Raw genomic sequence first — 19,445 nt, 5'->3', positions numbered from 1 at the left:
AGATTAGGAAATTTTGTATTGTAATCTATATTCAAAACTGTTCAGACACAAACTTGTTCTGTCCTGAAATCACACTAAGCACTATATCAACAGGACATTCTCAGTCTTTCTTTAGGGCATCAGCACCTCATTGCATGAAGTACAAAGCTTTTCTAAATGAGGGCTGAATCGCATGGTAGCAGACGAACTGATGAGCAGAGAACACTATAGGCAAAAACATAAAGAGCACTACTAAGGATTTTTAAAATAAATTTCAACTGGAATCTCTGTTAAGATCCAAGAGTATACAATAATGATAATAATTGCTTACACTTACACTATATAGTGCTTTTCTGGGCACTCCACTCAAAGTGCTTTACAGGTAATGGGGATCCTCTCCACCAACACCAGTGTGCAGCCCCACCAGGATGATGCAACGGCAGCCATAGTGCACCAGTACGCCCAACACACACCAGCTCTCAGCGGGGAGGAGAGCAGAGTGATGAAGCCAATTCATAGATGGGGATTATCAGGGGACCACGATTGGTAAAGTCCAGGTGGAAATTTGGCCAGGATGTCGGGGTTACACCCCTCCTCACAGAGAGTCAGGGCCTCGGCTTTATGTCTCATCTGAAGGACGGCACCTTTTTGTAGTATTGGATTCCCTATCAATACCCACCAGTGGACTGTCCTGAGATGAGAACCATCAATAAGGATTGCACCACATGGGTCTCCTGATCACTGCCCACAGATCAGGACTAAACAATCATCATCAATCATTAAGAACAATGAAAACTTATGCATTGGGACAGCATGAACTACATGCTTTCTCTTGACTGTCAAAGACACTAAGTCAGAGCATGCAAAAATGTACACCTAGCTCACTCATGACAGGTGCTTGAAACTTAAACTCTGAAGATGGCACCACAGTATCAGCCTTTGAACTACAGACACTGCATGCTTCTCAAACTGTTAGTCTCTTCTAATCAATGAGATATCATTGATTCAGTTTTTACTCAAAATTAATCAGAAACATACAGTAGCTACATATTTTTAAACCAGTGTTTATTAAAAAAATGTTTTTTGCCAATCCCAGCATGCTGAGAACAGAACATTTCAGGAAACAAAAATTCAGAGACAGATAACATTAAATTGGAAGAACTCTTCACCAAAGCCTGTACAGTGTAACTCCTCCGTGTAAGAGTGCTCTGAATTGTAACAGTGCTTAGCACAAATCCCCCTTCTTCCATTCAATGAGGCTGGAATATCACAGGAACAATGGAATAAATCAATCTTTCATTCTGTACTGTGAAACCAAACTCACTGAGTTACTGCCAGCAAGCTAATCAAAGTCCAAACCCATGGTAGCCTATCTGCAGGATTCCTTGATAAGGATTCAAACATTCATCCTTTACGAGTTATGAACTCAATAAATAATCTTAAATTGTGAGTCACAATTTAGAAAGAGCATAATCCTCACAGAATTCTTATTTTGTGTTCAGGTGAATTTGTTGTGAATATTCTTGATGAATTACTGTTGTTATTGAGAAAACTCCAGCATTCACCTATCTTGAATTTATATGTTACAGATAACAAGAGACCTCATGTACAGAATATCTTGACAGCATCTCAAACATCATTAGGGGCTTACACGGTTAAACAGTGATATTGAATAACACTAAACAATACATTACCTTCCTCTAAATTAAACATACAGTAGTCTACATTTTTGGTAGAAAGCTTTAAAAAAGTACTATCTTGACAAAGATTCACATCTTTGAAGCTGGGTTTCATAATAGATATAAGACTGAATTACTTTAAATGATGACATTTTAACATTGCTTTCTCTCAATAAAAAAAAACAAAAAATGTTGAGATATATGCCAATTAGTGCTGTTAAAATTTTACCTTATAATAAACATTTTGTAATAAACCTCTTGACCAGTAGAGCTTGCTTTATAAGAATAAACTGACACAGGAAAAGTTTGAGAAAATACAAAATAATAGTTTTTTGGGGGGACAGTAAAAAGGTATTTATAATATTGATGTGAAGTCTAAGCAGTCAGTCTATTGCTTATTGATCAGTATTGCGATTGTGTAGAGAAGACAATAGCTTCAACAATGATATTGGTACTGTACCTTTAATTTTTTTTATCTGTAAAGTTAACAATCATATTTTGAAAAAAATGTTCAGTGAAAATATGTAATAAAAATTATTAAAGGCTGCTCAGAAAGTCAGACAGTCTAAGACTACATTGTGCCTTTAAATCTAGATGAAAGTATCTATTAAAAACAAAATATTTTGTTCATTTTTTAAATATTGTATTTATACATTGAATAACAGGAACTTAATTGCAAAATAATGAATATTATACATTTTCTCTAAGATTCAAATGTTGAGTCTAAAATCTGTTAGTCTGATTATGATTATGGTATGCATTAAAGAGAGACTACATTTTCTGGGAAATTTGGTATTGCTAATTACAGTGCTCCGCAAAAGCATTCACTCTCTTCCAAAGGTATCCCATTTTGCTGAATTATAAATGATGTGCACACAGTTTTGAAGTGAATACTTTATTCAAAACTTGAAAGCTCAAGCTGAATACTTTTACAAGTAAAATAAGGCAAATACCAGTAAAAACCAATATATCTTGATTGCAATAAGTACTCACCCCTTAACCACTGAAAACCTAAATTAGTTTAGGTTTACAAAATTACTTTGAAAAGTCACAAAACTCATTGAATTGTATCTGATTGTGTGCAATAATAATGGTTCAAGTGATTTTAAAATAAGCACACACATCTTAAAAGGATTAGCTTATCCTGAAGAAAAAGCAAATGAAATACAAAAACCCAGGCAGGTGGCATTTAATGTAGTCATATAACTATAAATACAAAATGGGAAACTACGTGATAGAGGCGGCTTAACTGTTTATGTTGACACATTTCAATTTTCTGGACACCTAGGGAAGCAACAGGAAGATAAACAAAATGGTAAGACATATAAGTCAAAAGCAGACAATTGAAATCGGGGGAAGTTATGTTAAAATTTTACAAGGACCTTAAATACACCTTTTTGTATAATTTTGGGCACCATATCGCAAAAAAAGATATTGCTGCCCTGGAATTAGTTAATGGAAGAGACAGCCTTGGGCTACTAAGAAAGTCCGGCACCAATCGGACAAAATGAACTGTTTTTGTCTTGGACAGGATCCCAGTATTCAGAATCCTTAAAGGCATCAACAGAGTCAGCCTGGTGGACCTCTTTGTAATCACCCGTGAAACATGATCCAGAAGACACAAACTGAAACCTGGGAGGAAGTGCATTCACAAATGAGAACAGGGGACGCGTCTTTCGGCGAAGCCATGTTGTCGAAGCCGATACGCCTTTCAACAAACACCTGCGCGCGGTCCTCAGATCACTCAGCCACTACTTGCCCAATGAGCCAGAGAGCCCAAATGGCCTCCTGTCGTCTGTTACCTTGCTTTTGTTCTTACGAGCCACTTGAGACCCTAAGCAGAGCCTAAAATTTGAAACTCCGGATATCCTCCTCAGATTGCTCACTTGACAGTGCCATATCTTGGAAACCTCTTGTGTTTCGTGGGCCACCAGAATCACATTCATTAGCTTTAAAAATATTTTTGTACATTGCCACGGAAGCCACTTCATTTTAATTGAAAAAACTATTCCATATAGTTGTTATAGCTTTTTAATATGTGAACTGCAGACTGTTCATTAATGGCATTATTTAAAATGCATTGCTTTTGCTTAAGTTATGCCTCCCACAGTCAGTGTATCACCAGGCACCTGCTCAGTGAAACCAGATCCTGTTTACGCTGTATATTCAGAATAGGAGTCAATTAATTGCCCGGTTAAAAACACAATTGGCGCTTGAAAAAAATTACATTTACTTAAACAAAATAATGTTCAAAAAGATAAACGATTGCTGCACAATTACATTTTGTGAAGTGTGTATGATTAAATTAAATAATATGTTGCTTGGTGTGTTAAATTGCTTTATTCACAGTTAAATAAAGTGTGCTATGGCGGGCTAAATCTGTTCTTGAAAGCAGGCCAAACATACCATAATTTACTGAAAGTCTAGGCATGACCAAAATTACAAATAGTATTATTTAATAGTATTATTTGTAGCATAGTGTGTTTCTGAAGTTTAAATATCTCCCCTTAAAATGCCATTAGCAGTCATTGTGTCTTCACTACATTCCAATTTAGAAAAACTTAGTTATGACCCACTGAGCATGGTATGTTTTCTGGCATGACAAATATTTAAAATATCATAGTTGTGATAATTGTACATTAGGAAGGGTCTCCATTCTGATGAAAAAGGAATATTCTTACAACATGGCATTCTAAAACTGGAGACAATAAGTGTGCAATTATATACATGCACCCTCCTATGCAAACTTACGATTTATGAATTTTTCAACAACAAAGCAATTGTTCTGATGTCAGTATTTAGCATACAAAAGCATTTTCAATAACTACGAATGCATTCCCCTTATAATCTCTTGCGAACTTTGTGATTTTTATCCTTGAATATCCTCATTTTTAATAACATATCAGTAAAAACACTGCCAGTGCTGCAGGTGTTACAAAACCAAAGAAAATTAAGGAAAGCATTCTCTCTGCTATTGCTCTTTGGAAGGTAGCTACGTATTACATATAAATCAAGCATGTCAGCTTTCCATTCACCTTTACAAAAAATATACATCTCTTCTATTGAACCACAAAAATACTATTTTCTTTTCCTCTAATAGAACAAGTCTAAAGACCTTTTTACTGTGTGCAAAAATCTTCCTTTCAAATCATTAAGAAAACCACTAAATACAGTTTCCCTGAGAGCAGTGGCGGTATAGTTGCTGAACCCAACCCAAAATGTAGAGGAAGTTTGTGTACAGGATTTGCGCTTTGATTGCAAAGACACATCCTTGTCAGACTAGATCTGAGACAGATCATCGAAAAGGAGCACTGCAGTTGGAGAGCAGCAGAGAACAACAGGGAGCACACGTACAGTAAGGGAGACTGATGCAGGCGTGTCACCAAAGGGGAACCTGTCTTGTGTGGGCTATTCAGGCTCAGATGAGACACAAATGAATCCTGACCATTAGATCAAGATCAAGATCACTTTATTGGCCATACACAACTTCTTGCATTGTGAAAATTTGTCTTTTCGAATACCCCAGCTCTCCATGAGACACACAGGCACGCAGACGGGGAGAGAGAAGCTTGGGGTCAGAGCGCAGGGTCAGCCATTTATATGGTGCCCCTTGAGCAGTTGGGGTTAAGGGCCTTGCTCAAGCGCCCGATGGAGTAGGAGTCCTCTGCCAGCCACGGGATTTGAACCGGCAACCTTCCAGCCACAGATGCAGATCCTGAGCCACAGAGCCACCGCTCTGCCCTGCCACATGGTTGAGCAAGTGGGCCACACATTTCATAACACTTCAAACATAGGGCACGGACTGAAATTCAACTACCATACCTCTCAGCACTATACTGTAAGACATTTAAAATCTTCATGGATTATATCACTGAAAACAAATAGGTTCTGTGTTAGAATTTTATCAGCAGCAAACACATTTGAAATGCAATTTATTTTTGTACACTTCAGTTTTCATGTAGAAGTTTGAATGTATTTTTCAAATATTTATAGCCTTTTCTGGTTAGTACCCAGAAGGCAAAACAACAATCAATGTCTTGCATGCACATGAAATTAAGGAGCTGGTCCCGTTTGCCTTTTGGATGCTGTTAACCACAGCTCGCTGAAATCACACGGACATTTATTTAATAATGAAAAGCTTTATTAAGTTCATGCTTTGCTGGCCTTAGGAATTAACATTGAGATTTGTCATTCTGACCTGGCTTTTAATAAGAGTTGAAATGCTTCGAGAGAAGAAACGGCCAACACTAATGTACTACAGACCCATTAAAAGGCCAATTATGGATTGTCGTATATTTTAACTATGAGCATTTTGTTCTAAATATATTTTATTACCAGAACCAGAAGCTCAATTGGAAGCTCAATGATTAGGCAGCTGCTATGGCTAAAGCTATACATACCCTGTAAATATAGTCCAGCAGAGGAGCTTTTTGTGAAGAGTCTTCAAGCACAGGCATGGTAATAGGCTCTAGCAGTGTATTCAAAGGTATTGCCATGCACCAATCCAGCAGGCAGAGCAGCAGTGATACCATTAGCTAAATAACATAAAAAGAAAAAAGGCCTTCCATTAGAGGAGCATTGCTTTCTCAACCACAAGCTACACAAAAATAATCAATTAGCAAGTAGAAAGCATTGTGAGGACAGCCTTACTCTGAATTCCATTACAACAGCAGAGGATCCTCTTTAAATGACATTAATAAAGGGACAATAGCTCTTTTTATGTGGAACCTTTTACCTTTTTATCTGCTTCCACAGTAGAATGTTCTGCGTTCGGCAAGAGAAATGCGATCGTAGCCACAAAAATCTGTAATATAAAAAAAGCATTGAAAATGAGGTTGCAACCCTTCTCACAGCATAGCCACATGATAAAGCATGTTGTAAAACTAACTGTGGAATACACCTTGAGCACAGTGTGTTTTAGGATGAGGACTTACTTCAGTAATTTTCTTCGGAAGAGAGAATTCATATCTCTGAAGGTTTTGCCAGTGACAGATTAAAAGCTGGAACACATCGCATGCTACATGGGCAACCACTTTATTTGAAAACTAGGGAGGAAGAACACAAGAAAAGCCATCAGTGCTTGCTAATAGTGAACAATTTTCTTGTACACTGGTTCTTACAACAACTGTTAACATGAATATGGAAAGAAGAGTCATTTGAGGCAGCATAATAAATAACACCTGGGTTTTATTTGATATCAAAACAGAATTATACTGTATCTGAAGAAGAAGAAAGATGATCAATAGCACTGAGTGACTGAGTGAAGAAAGGAGACATTTATGTCTTTTTAAACCTAAGGCCTAATACGAGAAAGCCTGAACAGAGGTGCTTCCACTTCATCCCATCAAATCGTTTAGTGTGATCACATATCTGGCCTCTTTCTGATGGCTAGACATTTATTTGAGAAGAAGTCACAATCAGCAGTATTATGATGAGCCGGTCCGGTATTTTAAGAGGTTCACTCTTTATTCATTTCTTGCACAATTTCTCAAATCTGCAGTTTCTTGCAGATTAAAAGCAGTTTCTTGATGTATCCACCGTTACAATTCCATATTAACGGAAAGTATGTGCCTTACAAAATAACTCAAATGAGAATAAATAATTCCAAAACCTTCTAAATTGAATATGTACTGTATGTTTCATTTAATATTTTGTATGTATTCTTTTATTTCTATCAACAAAATAAGGCCACCTCAAATGTAACCATTAAAAAATTTCCCCAGACTAACGGCACTTATTAAAAGTTGATTTGAAGAAGTTGTGTGCTGTGTACATCTGTACAGAACCTCTTTGATTTTTTCCCACTATTTCTTAAAAGTGAGTAACATACGATACAATTAGACAAGAATCACTTTCCAGAATTCATCTGTAAAGAAGCAATTTATTGTTCTGTTTATATGATGTGTACCACTCCAAATAACAAATATCATATATTTCCTTAAACAAATCCACGTTACGATTAAACTGTAAAACTACAATTACTCAGAAACAGTGCTGCCACACCTAGTTATACCCATTTTAACACTGAATAATAAAAACCTACCAAGTATTTACTTCTCATCAAAATGGAATTTGTACAGACTACCAGACTAGTGGAATATGACAAATAAAACTTTTGAAAACAATCTTTAGCAGGACACTAAACCTTAAAGTTCACCACCTGCTTTTAGCAAAGGACTTTTCGTCTCTTTCTTGGTCACTTTATTCCTTATGGCAAGTTTCTAAGAGGAAATGATTACTTTTCCATTAGCGAGAGAATTGTTGCTGCAGGAGGCAGGATGATAAAAACTGTTTAAATTGCCGCATATCCTCTGAGCACACACTTGCCTGGGAAACAGGTAGCCTGGAAATAATGGCACTGCACCAACATTTTTCAGCCTTCTGAGACCACAAATTCTCTACATCTTTTAAAGCAAAAAAAGAAATCTCTTATAACCCATTTGAGTACCAAGCATGAAATAGTTCTCTATTACATGAAGAACAGGCACCAGTCTATAAAAATAACCAAAATTACACAGAGCCAAGGAAAATTGGGGATTTAAGACAATTTATTTTCTTTCTGCTCATATTATACATCATGTTTACTTAGAATTTGAAGAGAAATTTGTTGTGCCTTATTTAAAAGGTGGCTTGACCAAATGGGATCCTTTTTTTGTATGCTACTTTACACACACTGTCATTGCAAGATGATGCATCTCCAGTATTTTAAAGGATGAAGCACAATGCATTTTGATAAAAAAAAGTTAATTTAGAATGAATTGAGGTGCATTAGTTGTTATACACATACAATGCACCTGTCATTCACTTTTTGCAGGAGCTCAACACTTGTAGCAAACTCATAGTCCATCAAGCATCATGTCTTTTTGCTGTCCAGGAACTACAGTACAAGACCAAGAGCATCATTATTCCTGGCATATACCCTTTCCTGAAAACATATCAAAAGCATACACAAAAAAGTACACTATGAATGGTGAATTGGAAGCGTCAAAAACCACCAATATAAAAATGAGGCCTACAAAAATCAGAGGTAGATTAATTTTTCATAGTGGTATCTAACCTGTAATTCAGTTCAAAGCCTCATGATGTCAGTCTAGCCATGTCAATGAAATTCAGATGAAGAATAATTAAGCAGTTAACACGTTAACTATACTTTATACTTGTGAAACAGCCCCAATAATGAGCAACTATAACAGGCCAACATTTCCTATTACTCAAACAAAGAATAAATGGCTTGCAGTGTCACTATATCGTTTTATTAACATGAAGAAGAAAATAAAAAATAAGCCAAGAATACAAACTCCCACACTAAGACTACAAATGGCAATGCAATGTAAAGTATTTTTGATTTGAGGTAACTTCTGTTAACATGACAATGAAAAAAATCCTGAAATAATCATAAAACGTGTATTGAACAAGGAGCACGTCAATAAGCCAAATGAGCTGAGTGTCATAAAATATTTAATTCAATTTGAGGTAGACCTAAAAACGTTATTTCGTTCATACCCATCATACCCAGGGAGGCAAACAGAACCTGACTTCACCTCACTGACACTTCAAAGGGCTGCGCTTTTCAAAGTAAATCCTCAACCAGAGAAGGAAAAAAACAGAAGAATTTGAACAAGACCAGAGATTTAATGTCTTTCACACTTGCCTGCTTTCACTGTTTGCTGACTATTGGAAATCCTGTGTTTTTAACTTGTGCTATCATTAGGTGATGGGAAATTCAGCCTTGTTTATTTTTTTATTTACTTTTATTTACTTCAGCGTTGAAGTACAGTAAATATGTATTTATTTGCATGTATCTGTATTTGTATGCATTTGCATTTGTATTTTTTTAAATGAAAGAGCAGGTAACTTCCTTTGTAGCAGCACACTTATACTTAAGAACAAAGGTACAGATCCACATTTTTACAAAGCTTCCAGCGAAATGATATTTTTTTTACCTAAAGCGGCACATAGCCCAAAAAACAATAACGTTTGTTTATTAGGTGGTCCATATCACCTTGTCACAGAAACAGCTTTCATTTATGTTGCTGGATATACTTGCATTGTTGCATTGTTTTTAATTGTGCAAGTGGGGGCTTAATGCACAAAAAAACTAGCACTAAAATGTTGCAGTCTAAATTTAGGGATGTAGTGATTTACTAAAAAAAGTGAGGACCTAATCTATATTATGATTTATTTTTATTGTGAAGGAATAAATCAAGTGAAATATGCAGAAACAGTTCTCTTCATCACAAAACATACTGACCATTTGGTAATGATCGGCAGCACTGGACTAGCATTGGGGGAAAACAGTATTGTACTTACTGCCAGAAACAAGCAGTGCATATTAAAAGAGTGGCTTTGGAAACCATAATTTTAGCAATGTATCATTTACCAGTTTCAAATCACTACATAATTAAAAAGATGCTTTCCAGTGGTTTGTCTACTGAAGCTATCAAATTAATAACAAAAAATAATACCACCCCTTTGCAAAAACAGCTTGTCAGAAAATCAGTATTTTTGATAGCTCATGTGTCAAGTGAATTACAGTATATCAACTCTTACTACAATACGAACAGCTGCCAGCTGATGACCAATTAACATTGTAGGCAATACTGGGATAAAACTGAGCTATTCAAATAGGATCTGCTAATCGCTTATACACATACTGAGAATAAGAAAAACATCTAAGTTGAGCAAAAGCCATTCCACAATCAAATTGAAATTAAGAGCAGTGCCAAACCAGATTAATGTGAATTAGTCCTCACTGTACCAGGCAATTTCACAAGCGCTAATATGTAAATAAAAACAATACAATGAATGTTCTTTCTTGGGTTTGTCAAAGCAACAATCCAGGCAGGAGATGTGAAAAAACTGAAAATGTTAAACAGTTTAATGGAGGTAGAGTTGATAAAGAAGTTTATGTGATTAAGATTTAAATGATTGTAACAAAACTATTTGCAAATTCTATAGGAAAAGAACTAAACATTCTAAATATACCCATAAAATTTCTGTAAAGAGCATCAGACTTTTTCGCTATAGTAGATACACTGCTATGAAAATATCAGTTTAATTTCACACCGCATACTTCCTCAAGAAAGCAACTATTTTGGGGAGTTTTACAATTTATCAGGATACATTAATTAAAAAAAATATTTCATTATTTAAAAAAAATGCAAACTACAGGTTTTTGAGTGATCAAAGATCATTAAAATCAGTACATATCATGTGATGCTCATTATAAAACTACTTATGTTATTCACAATTTGAGGAGTTCTGATTACTCTGTAGTTTGTTGTAGTAGCATGCAGTAAATATTGATAATAACATTTTTAACAGAAAGCGAAGACTGTTTAAATTGTTAACGATTTCTTTGTGGAGAATAAAGTGACATCTTGGGGCTAGAGGACTGGATTACTGCCTCTAAAAAAGCATTTAACATCCCAGGCAATGAGTATGAGAGGCAAGTTCCTCAGACTTCGACAAATAAAGCTCTATATCACTTTGCTAAAGTTAGAATAACAGCCATTCGTTGCTCTAACTTCACCAACTCTTTAACTGGAGAACTGAAATTCTCCCCTGTGCTCTAGCTAGAGTAACTCTCACTCCTCCAAAGTTACCCATTTGAGGTTTGCACATTTCATATCCTACCTTCAGTGTTACACCAATTACATTTATCGCATCTCTAACGTTTGGGTGATTTGTCTGCTGCACAAGTTCTTCGCAGATCCAAACGCCCAGACTACAAATGGCAATGCATCTGAAAAACAAAACAACAGTACAACAACTCACATGAGACACTATTTGCACTTTACAGGCTGCCTCAATTTCAGGCCAGCATTTCTTTTGACCTCCTTACTTGAGATTTAAGGCCACCTAGCGTGTTCTGAAGGGCCAGGCTAAATTTCAAGTCATTGTTCAGGAACGTATACATGACGTCAGCACAAAAATACTGAAGAGCAAAATGGCATGAGTAAGAGGTGAAAGCACTTGTACAGTCGTGCTGTATGGTGGATATTTCATTACTTGCAATGCTGTTGGTATGAGCTTTATAGAGTCCCACTACCTTCATTCCCATGCCTTTTACCAAGTTTAAAGTCACTGGCCACTTTTCCCTTTATAACGTTTATAATGATCTTATTTTCCAAGTTTTCTGGCAAAGTATCACTTAAAATGGTCGTAATCTTATTAAAATGTGTTAAATGCCGGATGAGATCTAATGCCTTTTTTCAGTTTTAGGTTCAGACTTATTATCAACATCAAAATGTATTATGAATCAAATCATGATTGTGTTTGTTTTACACATTTTCTCTAGGCAATGAGTAGTAGATATTGATTGGCTGAATATTCTTTTCTACAATATTACATTATTATACAGCAATACATACGAGCATCAAAAGATTTTTTTAAGAGATATTGTATACTGGGTTCTAAAGGGATAACACATAGTTTAATACATAAGCTAGATGGGCCCCACTCATTTGCAACCTTTGTTTCTTTATGTCAGTCAGTCACAAGGTATGCTTTCTTTTAATTACATACTGTTTCTGTGATGTCTGTGAAAGGTTATGGCTTGTGGCTTGTTCTATACTTTCTATCAAGTCTTTAAAAAATTGGAGCATTTAGGAATGTGCTGAAAAAGAAATTCTGATAGCAGCTGTCGTAAACCAACATCGTCTTGGTCCTGTACCTTGCGCCTTCACTGGGCTCATTCCTCGCAATCGTCAATAAGATGTTGATCAAATAGTCCTAAAGGAATAAAAACAGAATCAAAGAAAAAAATAATCAAAGACAGTTAAAAATGCACTTTAAACCCATCATTACTGTATGTTTCTGGTAGAATTTCAGGAACAAAGTCTGCTAGTGAGCAATTTGCTAGATATTTGAGTCATAATTGATTTAGCTACTGAATGCAAATTCAGTGCATGTTTCTAACCACATAAACATTACATAAAAAGTAACAACAGTAAGCAGAGCTTGATGCTTACCAGGAAGTAAGTAAGATAGAGGCTGTAACTCAATGTGATGCATAGTTTGCTATTGTCCACAATGACATTTGTCATACTCTGGAAATTTGAGGTATTCTGATACTGGTGTTTTAGCTTAGATATTTTTTTTAGATTTCACTAAATTCAGTTTTACATTTCATAAGTTCAGATGCAGTCATTTAATTGGAAATAACTTATAGAAATAACTTTGTTCTAAAATAATAATACACATTATTTGACCTAACTTTAAAAGTGGCTTCTCAAAGTGCTTTACAGAAAAAAAATAATACACAGTGAGAGGAGAATGAATAGCAGAATTACACAAGTTACTATGACAGTCTGGGAAATGACAGTAGGAAAGGAAAGGGCCAGACACAGAACCAGTTAAATAACAGCCCTTCTAAAGAAGAAGCTTTTGAGTCTTGCTGTGAAAGAGCTCAGGGAAGGAGACTCTCTGATATCCTTAAGGATAGAGTTCCAGAGCTTGGAGCGCAGCAGGAGAAGGCCCTGTCACCCACAGAGTGTAGATGGTCTTGGGGGACAGACAGGAGACCAGAATTAGATGAACGAGGGCTGGGAGGTGGGGAGTAGGAAGACAGTAACTCAAGACAGGTACTGAGGTACTGTACTACCAAGCAATGCAGAGCCTTACAGGTGAGCATGAGGCCTCTGACGTTGACACCTTGCCTTCTAAGGGAACATGAGCCCTCAACCTTTGCCAGGAAATTGCACCCCACAAGATTATGGAAACACCAGAACCCTTTAAATATTGGAGCCGAGCAGCCAGGGCTGTAGGGTGCTTTCGGTTGGCGCAATATGTGCACTTGTCCATTTGTCAAGAATACGGTGACGGATGATTCATCTAACCTGATTACATTTCTCCACTGCTCAGTAGTCCATTGCCCATGCTCTGTACCACTGGACTCACAAACATTCAAGCAGCCTGCTTTGTGCAGTTCTTGGGAAACTGGTTATGATGAAAGTGGCTAGGGACGCCCTAGATTAAACTTTGCAGTCAGTTTCTATGCAGTTCCTTGCCTGTTTTGCCTTGTCTGAACCAATGCAAAGATACGATCCTGGAGTTTGCAATTCTGCTTACTTTGCCCCTATGGTGATGTCTTTCAGACACAGCTGGTCGTGAGAAATGTGAAACATCGGCAAGTTGAGCTGTCTTGGTCACTGAAGCTCCTGCCAAATACATCCCAGCAACAACCCCTCGTTCAAAACCATTGAGGGCTCCTCTTGTGGCTATAATTACAGGCAACCAGGCCTGTCCAGCAATTCTATACCTGAGCCCAAGCATGCTAATTATGCAGGAGCCACATCTGTGTGGAAGCCCTCAATTTCAATATACAGGCATCCCTCATTTACCCAAGCACTTCTATTTTTTTTGTCTACTACCTGTGTTTGATGCTAAACATTTTCACAAATTAACCACACATTACACTGCCTACCTTAATTTCTTCATTGCCTACGATGATATCAGTAGTTCCAGGAACGGTCTGTAGTAATGGCATCTGCTGGTATAGGTTTGGAAAGCACACTAAGGATCCAAGAATAGTTTGTGCTTCAATTCGAGGAGCCTTTAAAATAAAGATTCCAAAATCACATTACAATCTAGAGATACAGTACCTTTGGAAATATATTAGTGTAGCTTCTTCACTTCATTCAACTTCATTGCAGCGGTACAATATGTACAGTAAGTGCACACAAACAGACATTTGTTGATTCTTAGGCACAAAAGGGAGCTAAGAGTTCTCTCAAAATGATAAGGATACTAAAGTGAACTTCATTTAAATCCAAAGCAATGGGCTTTGAAGTTGACAAACTAGTCTAGCAAAATCTATTGACCTTGGCCAACAAAAAGGTTACATGATGATCATGTCAGAAGAGTGAAAAAGAGAACCAGAAGGTCTGAATGGAAAATTACTGTATGTGTTAATACACTGATAACACTGTGTTACAGAATGGTTAGAGCACATGCAGCTATATGTTTGTGATATGTTTTCCTACAGACAAAAGACATCTACAGTTAAAAAAAGGCAAAACGGACCAAATCAAAACAGCCATTGTGCTCTCTTAGAGTAGGTGAGAAAATGATCATGTACAGTAAAGCAATCATTTACAGTGTGGCGAATTCATGCTTTCTCATCAGCATGTCATTACGGCTGCCCAAAAGTTCACATAATTTGCACAACACTTGCTACATACTGTACAGTATATATGCCTTTGAAAATATGAAAAATGGAAAAATAGCATCATTTGTGTTCTTGGTTTGATGAAGCAAAGATGAAAAGGAGAGCTAAACACATATATACTGTAAATATTTTCATGTGTACTTAAGGATCTTATCTAAATAAAACATTTCTCCAATAAACCTTGTACAGTTACACAAGTACTGTCTTTTAGAATGTCATTTTTTTCTGAAGATACTGTATAAACAGTTCAGTTCCAGACATCTGAATAGAGCTATATTTGCATTACACCTCAGGAATATACTGAGGACAGATGTAGAACTGCACTGCTGTTGTTTTGTACTTATTTAATGAAGGGAGAAGATGATTATCTGATCGCCAGGTCTGGCACTGCTCCATGCACCTGGAAATTTCCATCTTCAGCTCTCAGGTTGTTGCGCTGGTGGCTAACAAGGTTTTGAAACCCAAGATTTACACCTGAGTGTCAAGGTTGTACGGTGGAGATTTCTCACAATCTGGTCTTTTGATGAAACGCCTCTGCCCTTGCAAGACAAGTCACTTTATACTGCAATTTCACACCTCAGCTGCCATGGCATCTACCCCGAGCGCCCAGGTTCACAGCACACTAATGAGAGAGCACCTGTTCCCGTGCAGAAATCCGAACCTCGTTAGCTGCTGGAGCTCAGCCTCTCGGGGCTGGGCGGGGAGGCCCCTTGTGGGGCTGGAGGATGCCTATTTAACATTGTCATACTCACCTCCAGCGTCTCGGTGCTCAGGACCCGGGCTGCCGCGGTGATGAAATCGCCCACGAGCATTGTGAAACCAGGCAAGCCGAGAAAGAAGAAGCGCGGAGAACAATGCCTGATGACTGTGTTTAACACATCCTGGAAAAGAAAAAGGGGGGAAAAAAAAGTGATTCGACTCGGTGACTGAAAAACAATGCGATGTTACCTGCTGAAATCCTGTACTGCATTTAAATTAAAAAGGTCTGTAACAAACATGTGATGGTGCACAAATCCTGCTGAGGAAAGCAGGCCAGCTACACAAAGACAGGGGTGTACCCAAATGAATCAAGTTGAGAAGAAATTGAATTTAGATGTACCATACAAAGCTGAAACCAGTCTTATTTCCTAGTTCATTTATGTACAATTGTTTTTTTTCATCTGCAGTTCTGCTCGGCTAAATTCTCCAAAAAAAGGAAGATAAAGGCAAAATCAAAAAAGTCTTAGAGGAAGGTGCAGATGACATCAGACATCAGAGAATACCAAAATACATCCAACATAAATTACGATTGAAGAATTGTGCCTTTGTATTTCAAAATATGGTACAGTATACAGTAGGCGATATCGCAGATTAACCAAATATTCATTCCTAAGCAGCTCCACTGTATATTGAGCCTCAAGACCACTATTTTGTTGTTTTTTTATCAAATATGTTTTTGTTGGATAAATTATACTGCTGGATAATCAAATTGTTCGTAAGCTGCTTGCGTTTTTACTGTCAAGAACTGTGAAGCCATCATGTCTAAATGTTTTATTTTCGTCCAGTTAAAACTTTGCAATGTTGCTTTGAATTACCAAGGAGGTAAATGTTTAGGAATTACTGAAATATTAAACTCTGAATGAGTAATTTAGAAACAATTACATTAGGAAATGTATTGACCAAAATGCAGTACAATTTTAAGAACAGATGGCTCAACACATACTGAAGTGTGCAAGGCAGATAACATAAACCGTACTTAAATCTATTAATATTTCCTTTATGCTAAAGTAGAAGCACCAGTTTTGTGCTCAGGCTTTACACATGGGCTGCATAAAGAAATGATTGCTTCTACTTCAAATAGTGCATAGTGCTCCATACAACAGAAATGGTCCTTGCTAGAGAGTTTCCTGGAAGATATAATGAAAAAGAAAAGGGACCGATTACAAACGAGATAGCTCTTTAAAGCCGTGAAGAGGTGGAGCCAATTCCCTTCCACCAGGTTAATATTTAAACAGAGGTTTTAAATCCTCTCAGCCCTGGGCAGGCAATATCCAACAAAGCAAACATGTTCTGAGAAAAGCAGCAGATGGGTTCTCCTAGTATCACAGTGCACAGTGAATTCTGTATGTACGGGCTGAACAAAAGACCCACCTTTCTATAATTAAAAGGCTGATTAATGTGTTGCTTTCCTCAGTACACACCTGTAATTACAAACAGAGCCCAGGTATTGTGATGAGCCTTCATCACAGAATGCCAAGCGCTAAGCTACACAGCAGCAGATGGGAGTTCATTTCTGTTGACATATGCTGCAATAAAGAGGGATTTGCGCAAACCTGGCTTTCAAGGTGGCAGAACGAAGCATATTTCGAAGATTAATATTGTAAACAGGCATGTTGTTAACTCTGCTTTCCTATTAAAGACCCATCTGTCATATTTACGTGCAGACAACTGTTGGAAAGGTCTGCTCGGAAAGGTGAAGTACAGGATTTTCATTTATAGACATTTATAATCATACCCAGAACTATGAAAGACACTTGTTCTGACAGCACTAAACTTTTAACACAGATAATATACACTCTGATGACACTGATAAGTCAGAAAACCAGCTTGAGAGAGGCCCTCTTGTGACCTTTGACATTCACAATAATGTCAAAATGAAAATGCTGCACGACACATTAATGTATCTACAGTATATAACTAGTGCTTTGCAATCTTGTCCAGTATGAATAAAACAAATTCTCCAGCATCAAAAATATTATTGCCCCATTAAAAAAAACATTATGTTCCACAGTCTATTTTAAAAGTGTGTTGTATTTGTGAAGATTTTGCAAAAGACACTGCAGTTGTCAAATCAACATTTTTCAGCATGACATCCCAATTGAATGTTAATGTAACAGACCACTATTTTGACAGTTCAAAATTATCATTAAATTATGATAACTGCACTTCTTAGTTCCTTCATATACAGTATACCTGTTTGCTCTGCTGCAACATTAGCTTTAAGCTATGCCTAATTTGATAAAAACATGGAAAATGACTGAATACCTGACATGGAAACAAGTATCGTACTTAGTAATCAGTCTTGTCTTTATGTTAATATAAATTAAGTTTACAGAGAATGTAATCTGTTGTACCTCAGTCCATCCCTTATTGTAGAATGATTATTGTCCTATATCATGTTTAAAATGGGAGTCCCAAGGGAAAACTTCGGGAATTCAAATCCAGCCTTGACAGTTCCAACAGAACAAGTAAACAAGCACTGGTACAACACATATTGGTAAACATCAAGGAATAAAACCATTAGACTCACATAAAACATTCCTTAAATATGTACAGTAACAGGGACCAGGGCTATACAAAACTGCAGCATGTACAGTATATGCTGAAAAGCTGCTCTGCCCTATATGACATGTCATTTCTTTGTATTAAAATGGTTTATTTATAGTGTTCCTAATACCTGCGTTATCAGAAAAGCCTCCTTTATGAAGTGAAATGAAGACTAATCACATGATTTGGTCATATAGAATGTAACTGTTTACTGCATTTACTGTACTTAAACGCCCAAAGAAGGGATCACTAAGGTTATTTGAACATCTAAACAGAATAAGCTAATGCATCAGTTCTCTCTTGGTCTTCAACACTGGCAGTGGAATATGGCCACCTTTTTGACGGCTCATAAAAAGACAAATAAAGGTTACAAATGAGAGGAGGTCATTTGGCCCACCTAGCACAGTTGGCAGTTAGTAGGAAATTGTTCCCAGGATCTCATCCAGCCATTTCTAGAAAGAAGCCAGAGTACTGGCCTCAATCACAAGGCTGGAGAGCATGTACCACACTACCACAACCATTTGGTTCCAACACATTTCTTCATACTTTCCTCTTGTGTCCTCTCATCTGTGTTTGAGAATTTTGAATGCTTGTATTTTTGAATACTTATATTGAATACTCGCATGGGCAATAGGGCATTCTTTATGTCCGTTAATGCATTTATTGAAGTTGCTCTTTTCTGGACTAAATTCAGAGCAGCAATATTTGTTTTTTGTAACATGGTGACCAAAATTGTACACAACATTGTAAATGAGTCCTAACTAGTGCATTATACAATTTTAAAATGAGATCCCTTGATTTGAATGATATACTTTAGACTGTGCAGTATAGCTTAAGGTTTTGTTTGCCTTTTTATTGCTTTTAGTGGCTCACTGCACTGTTTGACCTAGTGCCTCACAATGCACATAAACCTTGGTGATGAACCGCATACAAGACCACTCTTTGGCAAGAAAATGTAACAATGACTGGAAGAGAGATTGCTTTGTCCCCTGAGTAAGAACGTTGTAGGCACCCTTAACAGTTCCTGAGCTGAACGAGCAAAAGAAAGTACTGATTATTTAAAAACAGGCTTTTTGTAACTTGAACTCACCTTGTAGGTAGATAATCAGTTGACAATGCTGTCCATATTAAATCCATACCAAAAGACAATCTAGAAACACCCTTTGTTTTCCAATACAATTTTCAATTCTTAAATTGCTAAAAAAATGACACATATCACCGCTTTAATTATGCATCTCTGATACTATATTTCACTGTCTTTTCTTTTGTAAACTTTGTTCTGTTTATCTGCTCCAATGCAGAGTTTAAGC

General features: G+C 36.9%; 1 protein-coding gene across 8 annotated transcripts in view; it reads right to left on the bottom strand.

Moving 5' to 3' along the window:
- ralgapa2 (Ral GTPase activating protein catalytic subunit alpha 2) overlaps positions 1-19,445 on the bottom strand; it is a 195,079-nt gene that overhangs the window by 78,721 nt on the left and 96,913 nt on the right. For 7 of the 8 annotated variants that reach the window (XR_016094193.1, XR_016094194.1, XM_088933581.1 and 4 more), the window contains 7 exons: positions 15,582-15,710; positions 14,086-14,214; positions 12,334-12,392; positions 11,295-11,403; positions 6,593-6,703; positions 6,394-6,462; positions 6,059-6,193 (listed from right to left, as the gene is read on the bottom strand). Coding sequence is in view for 6 of the 8 variants with exons in the window: in XM_088933581.1 (XP_088789707.1) it covers positions 6,059-6,193; positions 6,394-6,462; positions 6,593-6,703; positions 11,295-11,403; positions 12,334-12,392; positions 14,086-14,214; positions 15,582-15,710 (741 nt within the window). In the remaining 2 variants the exon portion in view is untranslated. The remainder of the gene's footprint in view (positions 1-6,058; positions 6,194-6,393; positions 6,463-6,592; positions 6,704-11,294; positions 11,404-12,333; positions 12,393-14,085; positions 14,215-15,581; positions 15,711-19,445) is intronic. The other variant, XM_088933571.1, reaches the window with a different exon arrangement.

Source organism: Atractosteus spatula, chromosome 2 (genome assembly GCF_055471065.1).
Source record: "Atractosteus spatula isolate fAtrSpa1 chromosome 2, fAtrSpa1.hap1, whole genome shotgun sequence".
Classification (NCBI taxonomy): Eukaryota; Metazoa; Chordata; class Actinopteri; order Semionotiformes; family Lepisosteidae; genus Atractosteus; species Atractosteus spatula.
The sequence above is the reverse complement of the archived record's forward strand: the minus strand, read 5'-3'. Positions and strand labels throughout refer to the sequence as shown.